General features: G+C 39.3%; 1 protein-coding gene across 1 annotated transcript in view; it reads right to left on the reverse strand.

Moving 5' to 3' along the window:
* Positions 1-15,580, reverse strand: part of LOC118560162 (rho GTPase-activating protein 5-like) — a 16,701-nt gene extending 1,121 nt beyond the window's left edge. The window contains exons 1-4 of the mRNA XM_036130921.1: positions 15,475-15,580; positions 6,497-6,628; positions 6,057-6,162; positions 1-2,627 (exon numbers count right to left, since the gene is read on the reverse strand). The exon at positions 1-2,627 is cut by the window's left edge and continues 1,121 nt beyond it. Of these exons, the coding sequence (XP_035986814.1) occupies positions 2,312-2,627; positions 6,057-6,162; positions 6,497-6,628; positions 15,475-15,562 (642 nt within the window). The 5' untranslated portion in view covers positions 15,563-15,580 and the 3' untranslated portion in view covers positions 1-2,311. The remainder of the gene's footprint in view (positions 2,628-6,056; positions 6,163-6,496; positions 6,629-15,474) is intronic.
* Positions 15,581-20,752: the final 5,172 nt, after the last annotated feature.

Here is a 20,752-nt window from a genome sequence, read left to right on the forward strand (position 1 = left end):
ATTAAGCATTTTAGAATGTTACAATAAAATATGTGGGATCTGAATGAATTTTTTCAAATCCAATATTTAAGGGCTGAAAGAAAGCAATTTCACAGCTTTTAATGCATGCTTTATTATTGCTTCCAATTGGTACATGGAACAAAAGATGAACATCAATCAGCATTGGCCATCAGATTGTGATAACATCTTGAGGGGTATCCAGAACAAAAAAAAATTAAAAATTTAGTTTTATATGGTTAATATAAGCCGATAAATAAATTGTTTACTATGTGCTAAAAAGTAGAACTGCGGCAATATTACCGTCGAAAATCCTTGCGGACATAGGTTTAGTGGTTGTTTTTATATTACAAGTCTCCTTTTGAAATGTAGAGCAAAGAGGGTAAAGTACCACAAAATTGCACTCTCTACAGAAAATATAGAAAAAAAAGATTTATAATACAATTTTAGAATTTTTTGATTTGTAAAATAAAAAGTAATATTTTATCTATATGAAGCAGCAAAAACATCCAGTCGGACAGAAGATTGAGAAAATAAGCTATAATAAATGTTTATCAAATGTTATACTCACAGAATGACAGAAGCAGACTGGGATAGGTTACATTTCGATAAATTTGTATTGCATAAAGTATCCCAGGTAAAGAAAGAAACGATTTGCCTTTCTTTTTTTGTTGTTGTACTGATCCAATACAACCACCAACCTAAACTTGCTTACCCCAAATGTGCACTCAAGTCACATTCACGTTATCAGAAATAAAACAAAACATTTACCCTAATATGAACATATGACCAGAGCTTGTGACAGATTTGAATCCAGTACCTTGTAGATCATTACATCAGAAACTCGTGCTGCTGAGAGAATTCGATATTTATATATAGACTTTTATATACTTCTTTCCTCTTATTTACGAAATCCTATTTAACATATAACAAAAATATGATATAAAGACTTGATTTTCTTTCAAAAACAAAAATAGGTTAATGCAAATAAATTTTTGTTGAAATGTTGCCCTTAAACAGTCTGATAAAGTGATGCAGATCCTAACAAGGACTCTTAGTGTTTTTAGGTTTTCACTTGATTTTGTAAAGTTATCTTTTTTTTCCATTAAGAGGCAAAAACATGCAGATTTTTAGAAAATAAAATCAAGGAAATAAGGTGACATGGAGACAGCTTCTTTACTGTGCTTATACCAAAAAGACCTGGGGAGATCTCTCCTTTTACAATTGAGAAACTAAAGAGAAATGAAACAGCTTAGAAGTCTGGTCCTCGGTACGTTGGCATATTTATCTCTCTTTTCCCTATGAAATTCCCCCTTCCCTGTAAAAGAAAGATACCAACAGACTGGAATACAGACCACAGATTAGTTCATACAGCTAAACCATCAGGCATATAATCTGCATCATTACACATCAAACACACACCCACACAACATGGATAGAAATTAAATGTAATCAAACTATTAAAAGCATGACACGATAAAACAAGTAAATAGACATGAAGTTGCAACATTGACCGTTGCCACAAATCGTGCTTGTGCTGTCCTTGAAGTTTATGTAGTGGGAAAGGTATTGTTTCATCCTGTCATTTAGTATTGAAAACCAGGACTCCACCCATCACCTTCCAAAAATGTTCAAGATACAGGGCGTCAAGTTCAAAAAGCCTGTTTGCAAGTTTTGCATGTTGAGTCTCATCCATGTCCCAAACTGACTTGAAGTCAAAAGCTGTTTTCCTGTGCTAAAATTTGCAGGAAGACTGAAATCCTCTCGGCCTGTTTCTCAGTGTCAGTTTTTTAGATTAGAGTAGCAGTTATGTTTAACTTCCCTTTAGTTGTGCCTAGATGTTGGCAAAAATCTTAGTGTCATTTTCAAAGAGGGTAGAGAAGGAATCTTTGCACAAAATCCTTCTAAGAATGCTTTGAAACTTAGTCTGTCTCTGATAATAATCTTCCATTATGTACCCTTTCAGATCAGTTTATCCATCATTGTATTAAACTGGTGGGGAAATTAGACCTAAACAATGCATTCCAAAATGTGACGTGCAACTGAAAATCCATGATCCATCTCCTAATTTTGCATGATTTATAAGGAGATCTCTCAGACAAGGACCGATCCAACAACTGATCCATGTGTCTCTAAACCCCAAAGCTGAAAGAAGATGACAAGTAGGGGGAGAAAAATCAACTGACTGTTGCAATGTGTTTCACTGATATCAGCCAGTCACTGATTTGACAACAAAGAATGACCAAGCATGTGTTGAAGATTGAAGTTGGAAGCACATTCAGAACTCCCAATGTCACAGAAGCCCAGGGGTGTCTTAAATGAGTGGATCAGGGGCTAGTGTGTGTTGTATCTGCTGGGGTTGCAAAGGTGGGGGCAACTGCAGGGGCAGAAGAGCCTCCACCATGCTGTGGCAATGTGGTGGCGGTGTCCCCTCACTGCCGGAGCTCTCAATTTCACCTCCATGAAAGAAATAGTCAGTCTGCACAATGAAAGTCTCAATAACTGACTGGTTCAGCTTTGCAGTCGCCAGTGTGTCTTTGTTCTCAAAGTCAGGATGCATGAGGGTGGGCCAGAAGCAGATGGACAGGTTGTCGGCTGTCATCAGACTAGTCTTCCGGTGCTGGGTCACCCTGACAAGGGAACAGTTCCACAGCACAAAATTATTAGAGAAAACATACAAACTGAACAGTTTTTAACTTACAAACAACTACAAATGTACAAGAATGGCAGTAGGACAACAGTCAAAAATAATTGTAAACTTAGTAAACAAAAACACATCTTTAGTTAATAAATTACATTGTAACCCCCCAAAAAACCTTGACTGTATACAATGGCAAACGGTAACAAATCACACAAATTTAAAGTTTGTTTCATCTACTGGGGCTGGGTATCGATCTTTAGCAATTAATATGAGAATCAATTCAGAATTAGAAAATCGATTTGGATATATTGAATAATATATATTAAAAATAGTGATGCACAGAAATAATTAAACTAAAAGGCATTGACCTGTTATAATTACAAAAAATTTTTTACATGCACCTTTGTGATCAGGAAAAAAATATTACTTGTATTACAACTGCTTTGTATTTCTAAGCTAATATCTGTTAATTACCACAATCTTTATCATTAATTTTGCTGCATTCTAATAATGACTTACTGGGTAACATTTTATCTTAACTATTGCAAACTTTAATGACTGGATCACTTGTTTTATTATATCCCTCTCATTCCTTTTATAAAGTCTACTACACGCTTTAACAAAATTCACTCTTCAGACAAATATATTTTGGACAGCTCTTAGACTGATACAAATAATACATTTTATTCAATAAGACAAGTGATTTCCATAAATATAATTAAGTAGTCATTCGGCGCAACACCCTGTTACAAATTAATATTATGGTTTTATGGCTGGTGAAGTGTTTGTGTTGCAGGATGTCAGACAGGGAAGTCCAAGCTGACCAAAGGCTTTAAACTGGCGGCGCAATTCAACAAGGTGGGACTGAAATAAAAAGCCACAAAGACCCAGCTACATATTCCCACGACACAGGCATATACAGCGTGGGAACCAGCTCTTCACCACGGTGACTCCTCGCTCTCTTCTTGTGGTAACTGTGGAGGACCGCAGTGGAGAGCGAACTCTTACTGTGGCAGAAAGCTCACTCTCCCAGGCAGCGACAGGCTGTTTGCTTGATGGTGATTGGAGAATACGAATACATAGAAAGACAACCTACATAGAGAAACAACATGTTTTCTGAGCTGACCATTTTTGAGCAAATTAACAAAGCTGATTGCCCCTGAGCAGGTCCTCCGGTATTCAATTTAGACATTAACATGGCCTCATCAGTGCACAACAGAACATTAAAATAAAAGTGCTCTTTACACTACTTTTGAATTCATTCTTGGAGTTTGTAAATACAATGCGATTAATCATGATTAATCAGGCAAATTATGCGATTAATCGCGATTAAATATTTAAATCGTTGCCCAGGCCTTATATATATATATATACATGGATCTGGTAAGCTGGCCTCTCAATGCTATCGATCAAATACTTTTTCGACGGGTAGGCAGCAAAAGGGGGACCCGTCGTGTGCCCCGATTTGACTCTTTCGTGGGATACACCCTATATTCTTGGATGGAAAACGGTGTGTCTTTCAACTTTGTCAGTCCTGGATGTGGAGAAATATACATGTTTGGATTCATGATTCTGGGATTTCTGGGAGATTGGATTTGGTGGATGTATTTTTTTGATATATCAGCAAATACAGCGGATGTTGGTAGCCATTTGGCCTTGATCAGTCTACTGGCTGCATATGACGCTATCACTAAGGCGGTGAGCGAACAGACCTGGATGTGGAGGAGCAGAGCCGAAAAGCTGGATGTGCTGGAACGCAGACTGGCTTCGGTGGTTGAACTCGAGGGGAGATGGGATAAAAACTGGAAGGGAAACTAATTTGGAATATTGGATTCACCATTTGGAGCCAGCGAAGACTTAAAGCTGACAGGAAACTCAGTGCAGCTTGTCCTCATAACAAGTAAAGTATTTGGATTATGCCTCCCCTATCAATGAATCACTCCTGGATTGTTATGTCGGAGAGCTCAGAACTCTCCCCGGCTCCCTCCTCCCCCTCTGACATCTGCGAATGCTTTCTGAACTGTTGGCCGGTTGATAACTTCACGGACAATGGCCTCTCTAGAGTGTTCATGGAAATATAAACACTTCACCCAAACAGACACACATAACTGATGCTCACTAAAACACATGAACTTACACGCGACTAGTTTTCAATGTTAACCTTTCTGCTTTTATGCGTCTCGTCTCATTTGTGCTTCTCGTGCCAAGGTTTTTGATATCTCTAACGGTATCCTGTATTAGGATAAAGTTTGAAATATGTGTTTTTCCTTATTGTATCTTTCCACAGAGTAATGGCAGCGTGTAAGCGGGCACCGTGTAAGCCGTGTCCTTGGAAGCATAGCCTCAGTAAATCGTCTCCCAAAGAAACGTTTGTGATGTATGTGATGGTGGTTGTACTGAAACAGTAATTTCCCTCTGGGATCATTAAAGTATTTCTGATTCTGATGTGGGTTATCAGGTTACTGTGAGGTCGGCCGCAGCTGCTATTCATATTGGTAAAGTCGGGCCGACGGTGGCTTTAAACTCTGTATATTTGGCAATGTCCAAAGCTTTCATGGTAAATGGTCTGAACTTATATAGCGCTTTTCCAGTCATGCTGACCACCCAAAGCGCTGTACACTATAGCCACATTCACCCAGTCGCTCTCACTAACGCGCACACATTTATACACCGAGACGCAGCTCGATAGGCAACTTGGGGTTAAGTGCCTTGCCCAGGGGCACATCGACATGTTGCAAGGGGAAGCTGGAATCGAACCACAACCACAACCTTCTGATTGCCAGACGACTACTCAACCCATCAAGCCAGAGTCAGCCGAATGATTGTTCTGGTAATGGGCATGCCCTTGTTGTGTTTCTCAATAACAAACTCCCAAACTTTCCCGTCAATTTCTTGGAAAGGAACGCAAAAAGCTTTTCTTTTACTGTTAAGAATTTTTCAGGCAGTCCATTTGGACTCGCTTTCTCACATTACTCTCCGTAACTCCATATTTCTTGGCAGCCTGATAGTTGTTTGATGCCTCTGTCGCATTAACTACCATTATCTTAAAATTAGTATCATAAGTCTGCCTCAGTTTTCTGTTAACTTGCCCCACTTTTCACCCTCTTTGTTCAGGACAATCACCACATCGCTCCATTTTCATTTAATACTTCCTTGCTCTGATTAAAAGAAGACCCCCGCCAAAGAAATGTCACCGGCTTTACAAAACGTTGCCGCCCCCTGCTGTTGCGGTGGTGTAGCGACCCCAGACCGCTATCAGCATGTGTTAATGGTTAAACACTGATTATAAAGCGACCAGACTTTTTCGCATTTACAATAAAAAAAACTTGCCCTATATTCAGGTTAATACGGTACCTTTAATATTTGCATATGTTGATCTTATATGGGTGTCATTTTTCACTATTCCTTCTTTTTTTACCTGTTAAGGTGTGTGATTATGTATTTGAAGATCTGGTAGTTGATTGAAGGAAACTTCTTCACAAGTTCTCGCAACACCTGCAGCCGCTCGTTGTAGTTCATGATTTCTAACACAAAAGGAAATAATGCATGATGTTACAAATACTGTGTCTTTGGAACTGAAATAATACAAAGAAAGATGAAAACGTAGATATAGTGAAACTTCTACACAGCATGAACACATGCTACCCCCCCCCCCCTCCTCCCACCACACACACAATAAAGCTCAAACTGTAATTGGCCTGCACTTTATCAAGTCCCGAAGAGCCCAAAGTGCATAACACTGCATTCAATCATTCACACTTGCACTCCGTCTCAAGCAAATGCATCACTGCATTAAGTCTAAAGAGCTAAAAATAGCAGAATTTTTTGTTGCAACAATGAATTGTTCATTTTTCTTACTTGCAGCTTCCACCAGCTCTGGGTGCAGGATGTAGGGGATCAGTGGGTCAGGCAGGTCGGCAAAAAAAGCCTTCAGCGCTCCAGCCACAGCATTCACTGCAATATCCATCTCTCCAAAATTGATGTTGTGATCTAGACAAAGAAAGTACATGACTCAGCAAAAGACTCACAAGGTCTTATGCCTTATGAAGCATGTTTCACAGCATTTGTTTAACTCTTTTCAACATGGAAAACTGCTTTGTCCAGTAAAAGCTTTTAGATACTAGCGGATTAGAAACAGGGAACTATAGATAGTCTGCTCTAAATACTTTACTCTCTTAGCCCCCTTTGCACAACAGATGTGTTTTCACATGAGTGTCTGAAGAATATTTAAATTCTTGGTAGATCTCTTTGGATGTGTTCAAAGTTGCAGTTTGCTTTTGTTGTCTAGGTCAAAGTTTGTCAAGTTTGTTTGTTAAACTTCATCTGATAAACCATGTATACATAAAGTTACAAGCTAAAGGGACAATTTCTCCAGTTAAGATTTTTATAGAACTTCTTTCTCATAATCAAAGCAAAGCTCTTTTTTTACCCTTGTCTAAATCTGTAAAAAGGTCTGGGCACATAACCCCCATCTTAAACTCCCTTCATTGGTTGCCTGTAAGTTTTAGGATCCATTTTAAAGTTTTTACTTGCTTTTAAATTTCTTAATGCCCCCCCCCCCCCTTCTCCACACCTTTCTGAACTGCTGCACTCCCATTCACCTGCCGTCTCTCATAGGTCTGCCAACCAGCAGCTCTATACTGTCCCTAAATCAAAGCGGAAACTAAGAGAAGATTGTGCCTTCGCTGTAACAGCTCCAAAATTGTGGAACAATCTGTCATTGGATGTCAGGTAGGCCTCCTCTCTTTTAGAGTTCAAGACTCTTTTTGCTTAAGCGTTTTGCACATCCTGAGGTTGACTCTTTAGTTACTTAAACCTTTTACTATTTTTACTGTTTTCAAATATCTTGTCTATTTTAACTTGTCTGTGTTTTATTTGTCTATTTTAATTTAAGTTATTTTCAGTTGTATGTGTACAGCACTTTATTGACCTTTGTTCTTGTAAAGTGCAATATAAATAAATATGGTATGAATCCATATGCTTTGACTTGCCTACCATTTTGCTGCTAATACACCTGAATTTTCCTACTAAGGGGCAATATAGGATATATCTGTTTCTAAAATGCCCTCTCTGGATTTCAGCAATATGAAAGTAAGTGGCAATTTGTACCTGTGAAGATAAAAAAGGCATTAATAACTCAAATTTTCATATGTAGTTTCATTGTTCTACATGCAATGCTGTAAATAAGAATAAGTAAACTAAATGATGTTTTCAGCTTGAAATATTTGTCTTTTTATAGTTTTTGCAATGAAATTCACTATAAAAGAGGAGTAACAGAGAGGAAAAGCTTTGGGGCAGTTGTCAAATTTCAAGCGATCTTTCTTGGGTTTACACTTGATGGGGTCTGCCCATAAACTGTTAATCTAGAAAATCAGTGTTGGCACACCTGGCAGTCGAAAACTGTTAGCAGAAGACGAAAAAGAAACCTAGTGTGTGGGTGTCTCAGGGTCATGTTACTGGCTACAGGATGAAGTGTGATGTGAGAATTTTGCCTTGAAGGCATATAAAAGTTTATTCGACAACAACCCTTATATCTAATCACATTTTACTAGGCCTGCCACTGGACCACTTTTCAGTCACTATATATATTTCAAGCACCCAGAGGTGTATCAATACGCCCTTGGGTGGTTGAGGGAGTGTGGGTTGAAGTAAAATCCCAGGTTGACTGTTGACCTGTTTTCCAAGTAAACTACCTCTATGGAATCCAGCAGGGGTGCTGTAATGTCCTTCAGGTGCTTCAACACCAGTCACTTAAATTATTTCATTACCACAGGTGTTAATACAACAGGTCTTTAGTTATTTAACCACATTGTCGTGCATTTCTTGGGTCCTGGATGAAAGTGAAGCATTTGAAGCACAAGGCAAGGCAAGTTTATTTGTATAGCACATTTCAGTAACAAGACAATTCAAAGTGCTGTGCAACAGATCAAAGAAAACATTACAGAGGAAAGCAAATTGTAGTGGAATAGTAGCAGCAGGTCAACATATAAGACAAGTTGGACTACAAACGTCAACACTGACATCCAAACGCAACTCTAAACAAATAGATTTTAAAAATTGATTTAAAGGAACTCAGTCTTCTGGGACTTTGTTCCAGATAAGTGGAACATAAAAACTACTGATATCCATGTATGGTTTTGGATCTGGGTATGCAAAGTAGACTTGAGCCAGAAGACCTGAGTGGTCTGGAGGGCTAATACACTGACAACAAATCTGCAATGTATTTTGGTGCTAAACCATTCAGTCATTTATAGAGTACCAGAAGCATTTTAAAGTATATTCTCTGAGGTACAGGAGAACTTCACATAGCTCCAGAGATCTAATTGAAGATGAGACAGGCAAGCTCAAGTTCTAGAGCATACCTGGTCTACTGACGTTGAAAGAGCCTATTGACGTCCACCTCAGAGTTCTTAAATCCAGGTAAGGCATCTCTGGGTGGTTGGTGCATGATGCATATTTGTGTCACAATGAGTTAGTGGGAGGTTTTAACAGCTACCTTTCAAACTTGTAGTAGAAGCTGTTAAGGTGTTCAACCAGATGAGGATTCTGCAGAGGGGGAAGGCCGGGCTCCTGTTGTTAGTGATGATATTTCAGACCACTCCAAATTGATCATCTGCTAAGTTGTTCATTTGCAGCTTCTTTCCTTAAAGGTCCATAGCCACGTTGTTTGACTTTTTTTTTTATTTACACGTCTGTAGCCCACTCTGCTTGCATACAAAGTTTTTATGAACGATTATTACGTCCTGCTGGCATATTAGCTATTATTTTGGTGTTTTATGCTTTGTTTTTGCTCAGTTTGTTAGTAAATAAAGCCTTTTTTGTGTTTAAGATTGTAACGGAAGTACACACTGCGCATGCGGAGCAGGGGTTAAAACAAGGACGCGGCTAACGACTATTAACATCTCCAGGCGAAAGAATGAAGAATGGTCCATGATCCAGTGGAAAAAAAAGCGCAAAAAATTATTCAAAGAGGGAAAACACTGCAATGTCGCTGGGCATACAGTATGACCGTCATGTGACATGAGTCTCTTAAAGTTGCTGTTAGATTGTTTTATTTAATTAATAATGGTTGGTCTTCAATCATGAAGACCAACCATGAAATACCTCGCTTTACTGCGAGGTATTTCAAAGGGTCAGACTTGGTCCAGTATAGGTTTGTCACAATAACAAATTTTGCTGGACGATGATTTTTTCTAAAAGTTATTGCGATAAATCATATTACTGTTAGAGACGTTTTTCAACTAATATGATAATGGCATAATAACGCAAGTATATCCTCTCGATCTACCTGCTCAGACAAATTACAGAGGTGCCGTCATTTGGTTTAAATCCAAAAAAACTGTGACCCTGCAGCGGTCGTGTCTTGCTTTGACAACAGTTTAATTTCTTTTCAAACAAGCGTTTCTCCGGCTCTCGTTCAACAGACACTAATTTTAACTTAGCATGTGCCTACCTGACACAAGCTGGGCTTCCCCCACTGTATTTTTTTCTGGCCAGATTTAACCCTTCCTACACTGAAGAAACGAGAAGGGAGGTGTGAGCAGACACCAATGCAGCGTGCTGAAACCTTTTTGCTATTCCGCCGTCTCAGAGAGAAACACAAGGGGAAATAAGCAAGCATGCCTATGCGAATTATCGTGCTTATTTTAATTATTAATCATGTGAATAAAATTTATTGTGCGATTAATTGATTTATTGATTATCGGGACAGGCCTAGTCCGGCATTATTTAATTTCAATTTATTAATTAAGCAAACCGGCATTATGATAGTTTTGTGATAATAATGGCGTCACGTCTGTTTATATCTGCTAATCACGTCCAGCGATCCAGAAAAAGTACCATCAAAACATAATCAGGATGGAGGCTTGGTGTATGCAACCTTATTTTATCATGATCAAATGTTTTTTGGTCTTTTTTTAAGCATATGTAACCCACGTCACATAAGGCCCTACTTCCGGTTTCAGTCTGATAGTAGCACGCCCTGTCCCTTTAAAAAGGGGTGGGTCCCTGACCCATACAGATTGCTCCATGGATGCTACAGCTAACGCTGCTCCCAGCTGCTCCTCGCTGTGGCTTCTCATTTGTTTTTGAAAAACCCCACCTTGACACTCCACTGCTGCTTAATTACTGTGAATGCATTAGGCATTCACAGTTATTGAGATCCTCTTTCGCGTTTTTACTGTTTAAAGTTTGATTCGCTTCTCCTCCTACAGTTTTTGTCCGATTTCAACCATTCAACTTTTAAACTATTCAGCTTCTTCTGGAATCGATGGCTATATCTTTTTGTACTTTTAACTTTTCAACTTTTTAAAATATTCAGCTTTTTCTGCAAATTTTAAACTTTTTTCTCCCATAGGAAATGAATGTAATTAACTAAAATTCTGCTCATTTCAGCTGCTTTTTGACAGCTTACTGCTTCAGCCTACTTTCAGCTAGAAACGCCATTCAACTTTTAAAATGTAGTGACATCTTTCAGCTATTATGGTATATTTCAGCTTTTTCATATCTTTTAGCATTTTCATATAGTACCTCCTTAAAATACTTTTGGCTTTTCAAGAAATTCAGCAAATAACATGCGTTGCTATGGTCGTCAAGGAGGCAGTTATAGAGTACACACTGTAGAAATTCAACAAATTCTTCTTCTCCGAACAACTTCTTCTCACTCGCTCAATTTTCAATCTATCCACATAAATTATACATCAAAACGTAGGAATTTTTGTCTGGATTCAGGAAATGTAACCCTCATTGGTGTAGCATTTATAGATTTTTCGCAAATCACCTCAGAGCGACACAAACCCGAAACCTCCCCCATTCATTTCGTATGGAGCGGTTTTGAAAAATGACGTCTGAAAATCCAAAACATCACACGTTTTCGCATCGTCGCTACTCCTAAACCGTTTGATGTACAGGCATGAGACTTTCACACATGAATGTCCCAACCTTTCTGGCACTCACAAAAAAGGAATTTTTTGGATAACTGTTACGGTTTTGCCGCAGAAACAATTTGTTCGAGAGTAGCGAATGTGCAAAATCCTGAAAATGCTTTAGAGCTGCATTTTTCCACATGATCTACTTTTTTTACATCGTCGCTGTGCCTACACCGATTTTTATACAAACATAAAAATTAGCAACATTGTCCTCAAAAGCCTGCTGATACTCACAGTGAAATAATTATTTTGATATCTCTTATACTTTTTCAGCTAGAGCGATTTGTTCGGGACCGTTTTTAGAGGATTTTTGAAATTCCTTAAAAATCCCCTTTATATCATAATTTTTTATGACTAAATTAAAATATTTCCAGCAAAAACTGATAGTTTTTCTTGTTCTCCTATCCGTTACGAAATAGACGCAGAAAAAACTACGTCTCTACCATTTACGGATCAGGAGATATGGAGCGTTGTGTGAGGCAAAGTTCTCCATTATAACTCAATGGGACATATTCTGAGCAAAGTGTCTGCACTTTGGTAAAATGGCCCGCTGCAGGTGTGAGCGAGTTTCCATGACGACAGAACTCTGCTGACCAGAGGGAGAGGCTCCATTGGGATAGAATGGCAACTTTCGACACCCACTGCAGTGGCTGTGATTAATATAGGAATCTGAAATTCGCACAGTCACTTCCTCTTAACATTTAAAAATTTTCAAGTGATTATCAGCCATGTGCCACTTTTCTGGCCCATTTTGGACTTCACATGTGTTCCTATTGGGCCTTTGCTTCCAACTGGACCTGGCATGATGCCCAGACACGACCCAATTGGCCAATACAGCACCACCCACCTGTGGGAAAAGGCGCTACACACCATTTTGGTCAAATGTTGAGTTCTGGGCCCAGATGTGGTGAGGCGGAGTTGCTAAAGGAGGCCGATCTAACCCATGAACTTTGGTCACGTTTGGTGACATTAAGTATTGGCACCCCTTTTTGAGGCACTTCCCAGTACAGGATTTGGACCAAACTGACAGAGTACAATCACCTGGTGATACTGAACACAACCATGTTAGTGGCTAACTATTAGCATGTTGCTAACCGGAAGTAGCTCTAGGAAGCTTGTACAAACTTCTGCTTCAGTCTGTTATATTATAATCCCCACAGAGTGTATATCAAAACATGTGTGCTGATCCCATGAAATATTTTTTTGTACCACCCGCCATTTTGAGTTACCATGGCAACGTTATAAACAACATAATTTTTCCCTATTTGAGGCACATCCCAGTACAGGATTGGGACCAAACTGACAGAGTACAATCACCCAGTGATACCAAACACAACCATCTTAGCGGCTAATGGTTAGCTTGTTGCTAATCGGAAGTAGCTCTAGGAAGCTTGTACAAACTTCTCCTTCACAGAGTCTGTTCTTACCTTAAAGAGAAAGCTCCACAAGAAATTTGGCCTACGTCGCATAAAGCATCTCCAAGCTATGAGGTGTCAAACATCCAATGCTTTTCAATGGGGGGTGAAACCCCTTATACTCCTTGAAATGCAGGCCCACATATGGCTACAGTATATTCAAGTTTCAAATTCTACTTCTGCTTTGTTAAATGATTCAGTGTTTAGAATGAGTTAGGAGATGTTTGGTGCCATTCCCTCAGTTTTTTTCTTCTTCTAATCATTCAGCTATTGTTCTTTCATGTTCAAATTCTTCAACATTTTCAACTTCTTCAATGCTTTTCAGCAATTTTTTCTCTTCTTCAAAAAACTTCTGCATATTTTGCTCAATCATTCAGCTTACTGCATTCACAGAGCATTTTCGCAGGAAATGCACTTTTTTCTAGTTAACTATGTGGTTGCCTTTACCATAGATCACTTTAGCGTCTTTCAACTTGGAAAGTTTGTTCCCTTCTATTTGCTCATGCTTTATTATTGTTTGTACAAACTTACCGATAACTTAAATTATACCGCAGATTACAACCCATAACCTGCTGGACATTCTCTCAATCCTCTCCCAAATCATCTACTCATCTGTGAGTCAAGTTATAATATTTTCATTCTGTATTTTGAGTGACGCCGCAGTACACCGTTTGCATGCTACGCTAACATGGGTGGTACATATAGCTCCCAGATCCGCACCGGCTGCACTCAGACTTCGTCTTTTCTTTTGGTTAATGCGGAGGGAAACTTTTCCCCAAGCAAGAACCGATATGATTTTCCCAAGCAGTAAACGTATTGGTATATTGGTTTATGCTTTGGGTAAATTACAGAACTTTGTCTGAAACCTTTCCAGCCTAAGAAGCCATGGTACCTTTTTGAATAGCTCTGATTGCTTATTGATATGTGTTGCGCAATACATTTGTGATTGAACTGTTGAAATACTTTGGTTTTTTTTTTTGTCCCATGATTTCATCTTTGAATTCTAAGTGCACTTTATTTTACCTTGTGATATTTGGAAATATTGATGCTTCATATAGAAATCTTGTTTACTATTTAAACTATTTGGTGTATCTTAATGCTGTGATTTATGGCATGAATAACAGAGTTATTGTTTGATTAATTATGATTTATTTATTGCTAAGGTTAAGTTTATTGTTTATTATTTTACTAATTTAAGACTCTGGCCTGATTTCTGGTCAGTTTTTTTTGTTTTGTGCTGTTCCTTCAACTATCCATTGGGTGGCGTGCTACCAGAGAACCACCGCTACAGTGTGGTAGGAAAATGTTTTGTTCCAAGCTCGGATCCTCTGAATTTGGTTTCCCAATGGACCTCATGAACTGAAAACCCAGAACAAACTGAACTAAAGTGTTTTATTTTTTTTGGTCTTTGTTGTTTTGTTTGAATGATCCTGTTGGAATATATTTTCTTTCTCCCTTGAAATTACATTGCTTGTTCATATTATTTTCCCCCTGTGTGTGTCTGGGTGTGTATTATATCTATTCATATCCATATAAATTATATTATATATTGTAGATGTAACTAATAATTTTTCTATTAGAATATTAAATATACAACTATTAATCATAATTATTTGTTGTCCTTTATTCACACCCCTTGACTCTGTAGCCAAATCTACTTCTGAGCTTATTTAGCAGTCAGTCCAGCACTAGCTCTAGCGTTGCACATAACTTGCGGCTATACACTTTTAAGCTTGTCACTACCTTGCAAGTAAGTGGATTGCTGACTCTGGGTTGGAAGTCAGTATCTGCCTCAAGTGGAGAAGTTTAAGTAGCTTGGTGTCTTGTTCATGAGTGATGGTAGCATGGAACGAGATTTGCACAGACAGATTAGGACTGCAGTTGCAGTAAGACAGGCACTGCTCCGGTTTGTTGTGGTAAAGAAAGAGCTGAACCAAAAACCAAAGCTTTTGATTTGCCGGTATGCCTACATTCCAGCCCTTGCCTTTGGTCGTGTGGTATGGATCATGACCAAAAGAACAAGATACCGGAGACAAAAATGAGCTAAAATGAGCTTACTCTGGAGGGTGGCCAGGCCTGGCCTTAGAGATAGAGTGAGTAGCTCTGTTATCCATGGAGAGCTCAACGTAGAGCTACTGCAAATTGAAAGGAGCCAATTGACATAGTTTTGCATCTGATCAGGATGCTCCCTAAGTGCCTACCTTTGGGGGTTTTCTGTGCACCTGTCACTGGGAGCAGACCCAAGGAAAGACCCAGAACCTGCTGGAGGGACTACATATCCTGTCTGGCCAGGGAATGTCTTGGTATTCCCCAGATTTAGATACCGGGGAAAGGGATGTCTGGTTTTCTCTCCTAGACCTGTGACCCGATCTCAGATAAGCTGGATGGCTGGACGGATGCCTTACTAGAATTCAGTAAGTTGTTTTGCCATACATTTTGTTTGTGTCTTGTGAGGTTTAGCTGTAAATATATGTCCAAGCAGATCAAAGTTTACCTTGATCAAATTGTTTCTGAAGGTTATCCTGGTCTGTCTTGTTTCCACTGACACGATAAAGGCCCTCAGTCGTTAAACCTGTAAACATAAAAAATATTTATTTTAAACAACAATAAAACAAAATTCCGTCCTGCAGAATTGAAGCAACATTACATGTGAAAAAGGTAATGTGGAGAACAGGAAGATGTAAAGCATCATCTTCAACCCGTGTTTGTAAGCACTTACCTATCAGGAAGTGGTATTTTGGCATAAGACCAAAAGTTGGGGAAAAAAACTGTATTTTTTATTATATTAGGAGCCTGTTAACACTAGGGAGGGGTACCGAAACCTGGTATCAAAACAGCCCTGGGGCCACGTTGAGCGGTCCTCGTGGACAACCTTCAGCCTTATCGGTACTCTTACCTGTATTATTAAAGCTATAGTTGTTAGCCCCCAGGGGTGAGCGAGCTTCCGCTAGGGGGTGCGCTAGATGAAAAATGTATTGGCAGTCTGACTGTTTTTTTACCTCCAACACAATAATTTCACAATTAATTTCCTTTGTAGAAATTAAATCAAAAACTGTAATTTTAAGAAATAAAAATATTATAATATAAAAAATATTCACATCAAGTTTTCTATGCTTCATTTAAGATGAAATATAGAATAACTTATCTAAACATTACACCGTATATGTGCACCTTGCACGTGGCTGCTGCTTTATTCATTTAAGAAAATATGCTCAATTGGCTGAAATCAGGGAAACTGTCAGCTGAGAGAGCTAAGGTTAGTGATGAAGGAGGAGAATAAGAAATAAGTATTTTTATTACCGTAATTACATAATTTTTTTGGCGACCCGGAAGTTATTCTGTTCGCGCGTGCGCAAATGAGCTGATGGAACGGATCGTGCTACCAATACGGATCGGTTAGTGACACCGCTGCCCATTCACGCATAATACTTATTGTGATTCAGACAGGTGCAGTTCATTTTAAAGATGCAGTTTTAGCGCGCATTCAGACCAGAACAGGGAAACCAACAACTGGCAGTGGTGGATGCGGGAAGCTGAGGTGTTGCCATGGCTGTGTTTTCCTGCTGAGTACAACCGCTGTGAAACAATCAGGACATAACTCTTTATTTCTCTGATAAATGACAGCTTTATCGAGGCTGGTGCTCACTGTTACTCTATGCATCTCTACAAAGTTCTCTCTCTCGTCATTGGACACAAATCAATTAAACTTGCAGCCTTTAATATGGCCATTAAAAAAGCTTTTTGCTTTTATTTTATTTATTTTTTTGAAGGTGTGGGGGATTCGGGGTGCGTCAACCTGGTTGGGACACAGAAGGGGGTGTGCGGCTAAAAAAGTTTGGGAACCGCTGCCCTAAAGAGCAGAAGAGCAAGGTAAGACAGTCTTGCAGATGCGCAAGACTGCCGGAAAAATCACCGACCCTAGCTTTAAGGTCAAATTCAATTCTCCAGGGAGACTCCACTGCAAACAACATTGTTTCGCCAATCTTCTCAATTACAAAACACACACGCAGAGGGGACTGGTAGGAGGGGCTAACGTTCTGTTCTCACATGTTCACTTCACTTACTTATTAGCAACTTTTCAGCCTGCTCTAGTGACTTTTTTATTCAAAAACGACAAGCAATGGATGTAGCAAGACTTTGAGACTTTGGCAACAAGTAAAAGCACTGATTGCTCTGAGTTTACTGTCTCTTCAGCAAACCGCGAGTGCAGCTGTAAGCCCATCCCGCTTCGAAAGAACTGATATGCGCTTAGTCAGTCGGTCAGCCTTGCCGTGCTGCTGCAGCAAGACTGCCTAAGTCAGAGAAACAAGACCGACTCGTATGTTTCCCCATTGAAAATGAGTAATGCATGAGCAAAGCTTCCATTAGATTAAAAGCGGGTGTAAATATATTCTAAACATAATCCTTAATGGGTAATGGCCTTTTTTTCAGAAACTCCATGTAACTGATTCACACACAGCCTCTGTCATTTACCTCATCCACGGTGGGTGCCTCTGTCATTTTCTGGTTAAAATTGATAATATAGAAATTTAGTATAAATGTAGCTTGGATTTGGGTAAAATAATTAATACTTTAAATTATTTTATACACTTCTTTAATAATTTTTTCATTGTCTTGTCAATGTTTATATTCCTCTCTCCTACAACAGGGGAGCGCGAGCTGCCACTAGGGGGTGCGCGAGAAGAAAAATGTAATGCCGGTTTGACAGTGTTTTTTCCCCACACCATAAAGATGTGTAAAAAAACATTTCCTTTGTAAAGATTAAAACCGAAAACTGTAAATTTAATCAATAAATAAAAGTATATTGTAATGATCCGTATTAGACTTTATTGCTAAGTGCTGTTTGCACACTTAATAAGTTAGGTAAATTAGGTTGCTTTGGGGTATACCGGAAGAAATGTGTAGCTTCTGGGGGGAGGAGTGGTGGTTTAGGGGACTGGCGGGGTATTCAGACTGGAACAGGGAAACCGGCAACCGGTGTGTGGGCTGGCAGGAAGCTGAGGCGTTACCATGGGCTGGATGTAAATGCTGTGAAACATCAGGAAATAACTTTTTATTTCTCTGATTAATAACAGCTTTATGGAGCTCTCTATATTGTTACTCCTGTGCTGCCTACCAAATTGTGTCTCTCTCTCGTCATCGGACACAGATCAATCACAAATCACATGGGAGAATACCAGAGGAAGACCCAGAACACACTGGAGGACCTGAAGTTTCTCGGCTGGCCTGGGAATGGCCTTGGGTTTTCCCTGGAAGAGCTGGCCAAGTGGCTGGGGAATGAGGACGTCTGGGCCTCCCAAATGAAGCTGCTACCCCCGCGACCTGACTGCGAATAAGCTGAAGAAGATGGATATTTTTTATTGTTATATATTTAAATGTTCTACATTGTTTGCCATCCATTGTTAATATGTTTTGTTTTTTTAAAGGAGTATTGCGCAAGTTTGATTCATTTTTTCTCTCTTTTTTCTTTCTCATATATGTCTGACATGTAAAATTAGTCTTCCTCCATTTACTGCAGTTGCCTCTTTTAATTATACCCCGTTTACACTACCCCTTTTTAACTGTGCCGAGACCAGTCCGAGCTCGGTAACCGAGATAACTATCGAGTGTAAATGGAACGTAAACTGAACTGAACCAAGCCAGACACAACCGGACCGCGCTAAACACAACCTGGTTCCGGGGGTGGGTTTGGCTCGGTTTTTCAGTAGCTCGGTTTTCTGATAACAAAGAGCACATGTGCAGACCGCGTCATCTCTGTGCGGTCAGCTGACATTTCATCCATCCATAAAATATTAGCTTCCCTACCGTGACACACGATTTCCAGTGATGATTCTGCTTAGCAGTGTGATGAACCTCAGCGTCTGTCGTTGTTTCCTGCATCTCTAAATCCTTATTAGACGTTTGTTTGTCTTATCCACTTCCCAAAAGCCGACTCTGTCAAGTAAGGGCGCTGCCATTTTGATTTGCTTGCTTAGTCCCTCCTTCAATCCCAGAGAGCAGTAGTACCGCAGATTGTCACTAAGAGGTGAGGAACCAAGGAACCGAGATAGCGTTGTGTGTAAACGGTCGTCAGAACCAAGTTCGGCTTGGTTAACTGATCCAAGCTCGGACCGAGCTAGGCATGGATCGGTTTAACAAGGGTAGTGTAAATGGGGCTTTAGTCAGTTCATGAGATAGTGATTAGGATAATTTTCTCTGGGCATGGGCGTGACACAGAGCGTGCTCTCGTTCACCTCATTCATGTGTCATATTGCTTGATGTGAAAATAATCGGTATCGGCATTAAACCTGTATCTGTTGATCTCTACTTCACCTCAGCATTCACACTGTGCTCCCAGACATGCTGGCTTTGAAGCTGTGCAACCTGGGATTATCTGCACTGCGTTGCTAGTGTATCAGTGACTACCTCACCAACAGGCAACTCAAATCTACCCCACTGATCCTCAACACTGGGACGCCGCCGGTCTGTGTCCTCAGCCCTGCTCTCCTGACCCTGTTCACACATGACTGCTCTTCTATCCACCCAACATGAAACATGGTTGTGAAGTTTGCGGGCGACACCACTGTGGTGGGTCTCCTATCCAACAAGGATGAGACCCACAACAGAGAAGAGGTCCATTATCTGACACAGTGGAGCTTCAAGAATAACCTTATCCTTAACACCAACAAAATCAAGGAGATCATAGTGGACTACAGGCGGTCCAGGATCACTGAACAAGCTCCACTCTGTATACATGGGGAGGTGGATTGTGTTAATCTAATATCAAAGTTATTAACAAAAGACCAAGTCAAATTGGAAAACTAATTTAAAGTAAAACACTGGTACATTCCTTTTAAAATGCCTCTGCAAATTCTCAGTTATTCAGGTCATTGCAAGAGCAAACAGGCTTAAATCAGTGACCACAGGTCTTTCGCTCAAAGTTTGTAAGCAAAGCTGCGCATTCAGCAACATATTGAAACATTTTTAAAAGGGAATTTCTAAAATACAGCAGCAAATAGTTTTAAAAAACAAAAACAGAGTGCACATAAAAATGAGACAAATGGGACTTTTGAAAGAGATATTTTACATTTCTCAATTTAGGTTGCACATTTAATTTACATATCATATGGAATAAAAGCAATGAAAATTAAATATTTTGCATAAGTTGGACACCAATTGAATATTCTGCAATGGTGCTCTAAGAAATGGATTTTCCAATTTTTTAAAACTTAAGAACTGAATTTGAATTTTTTGAGAAGTTAAAGAGTAAGAATATGACCACTACAAACATGTGACAGGCAAAAAAGTTACTTTAAGATTTAGCACTTTGACTTCCTAAGAGCTCATAAAAGTATTAAATGTGAAAGAGTGAAGGTCCATATGAGTATGAATAATGGATCAAACTGGTAAATCATAAATGATGATTTAAGTATGCATTCTGTGGTAAGAAGGAAAAGCAAACACATTAGTTTGCTGTATGGATGATCTACAAATTGTGAAGGAGAAATTTTAACTACTCTACTCCCCCTAGCAAATTCATACATCACAATTATAAACTTAAATGGGAAGTTAAAAGTTAAAGTATCTTGGTCTGTTTATCTTGCAAGATCTAGATGATTTGTTCAATCTGAATTTTGAGAAAGTTATTGATTCAATACAGAAAGAGAAAGCGCTGGGCAATGCAGATACTAGACTTCATGCTAGACTGGGAATAGTGAAAATGAATCTGCTTCCGAATTTTTGTATCTTTTCATGTAACTGCCTATCAGGATTGCTGACTCACACTTGGAACT

This window comes from Fundulus heteroclitus, unplaced genomic scaffold, assembly GCF_011125445.2.
Source record: "Fundulus heteroclitus isolate FHET01 unplaced genomic scaffold, MU-UCD_Fhet_4.1 scaffold_393, whole genome shotgun sequence".
In the NCBI taxonomy this organism is placed as follows: domain Eukaryota; kingdom Metazoa; phylum Chordata; class Actinopteri; order Cyprinodontiformes; family Fundulidae; genus Fundulus; species Fundulus heteroclitus.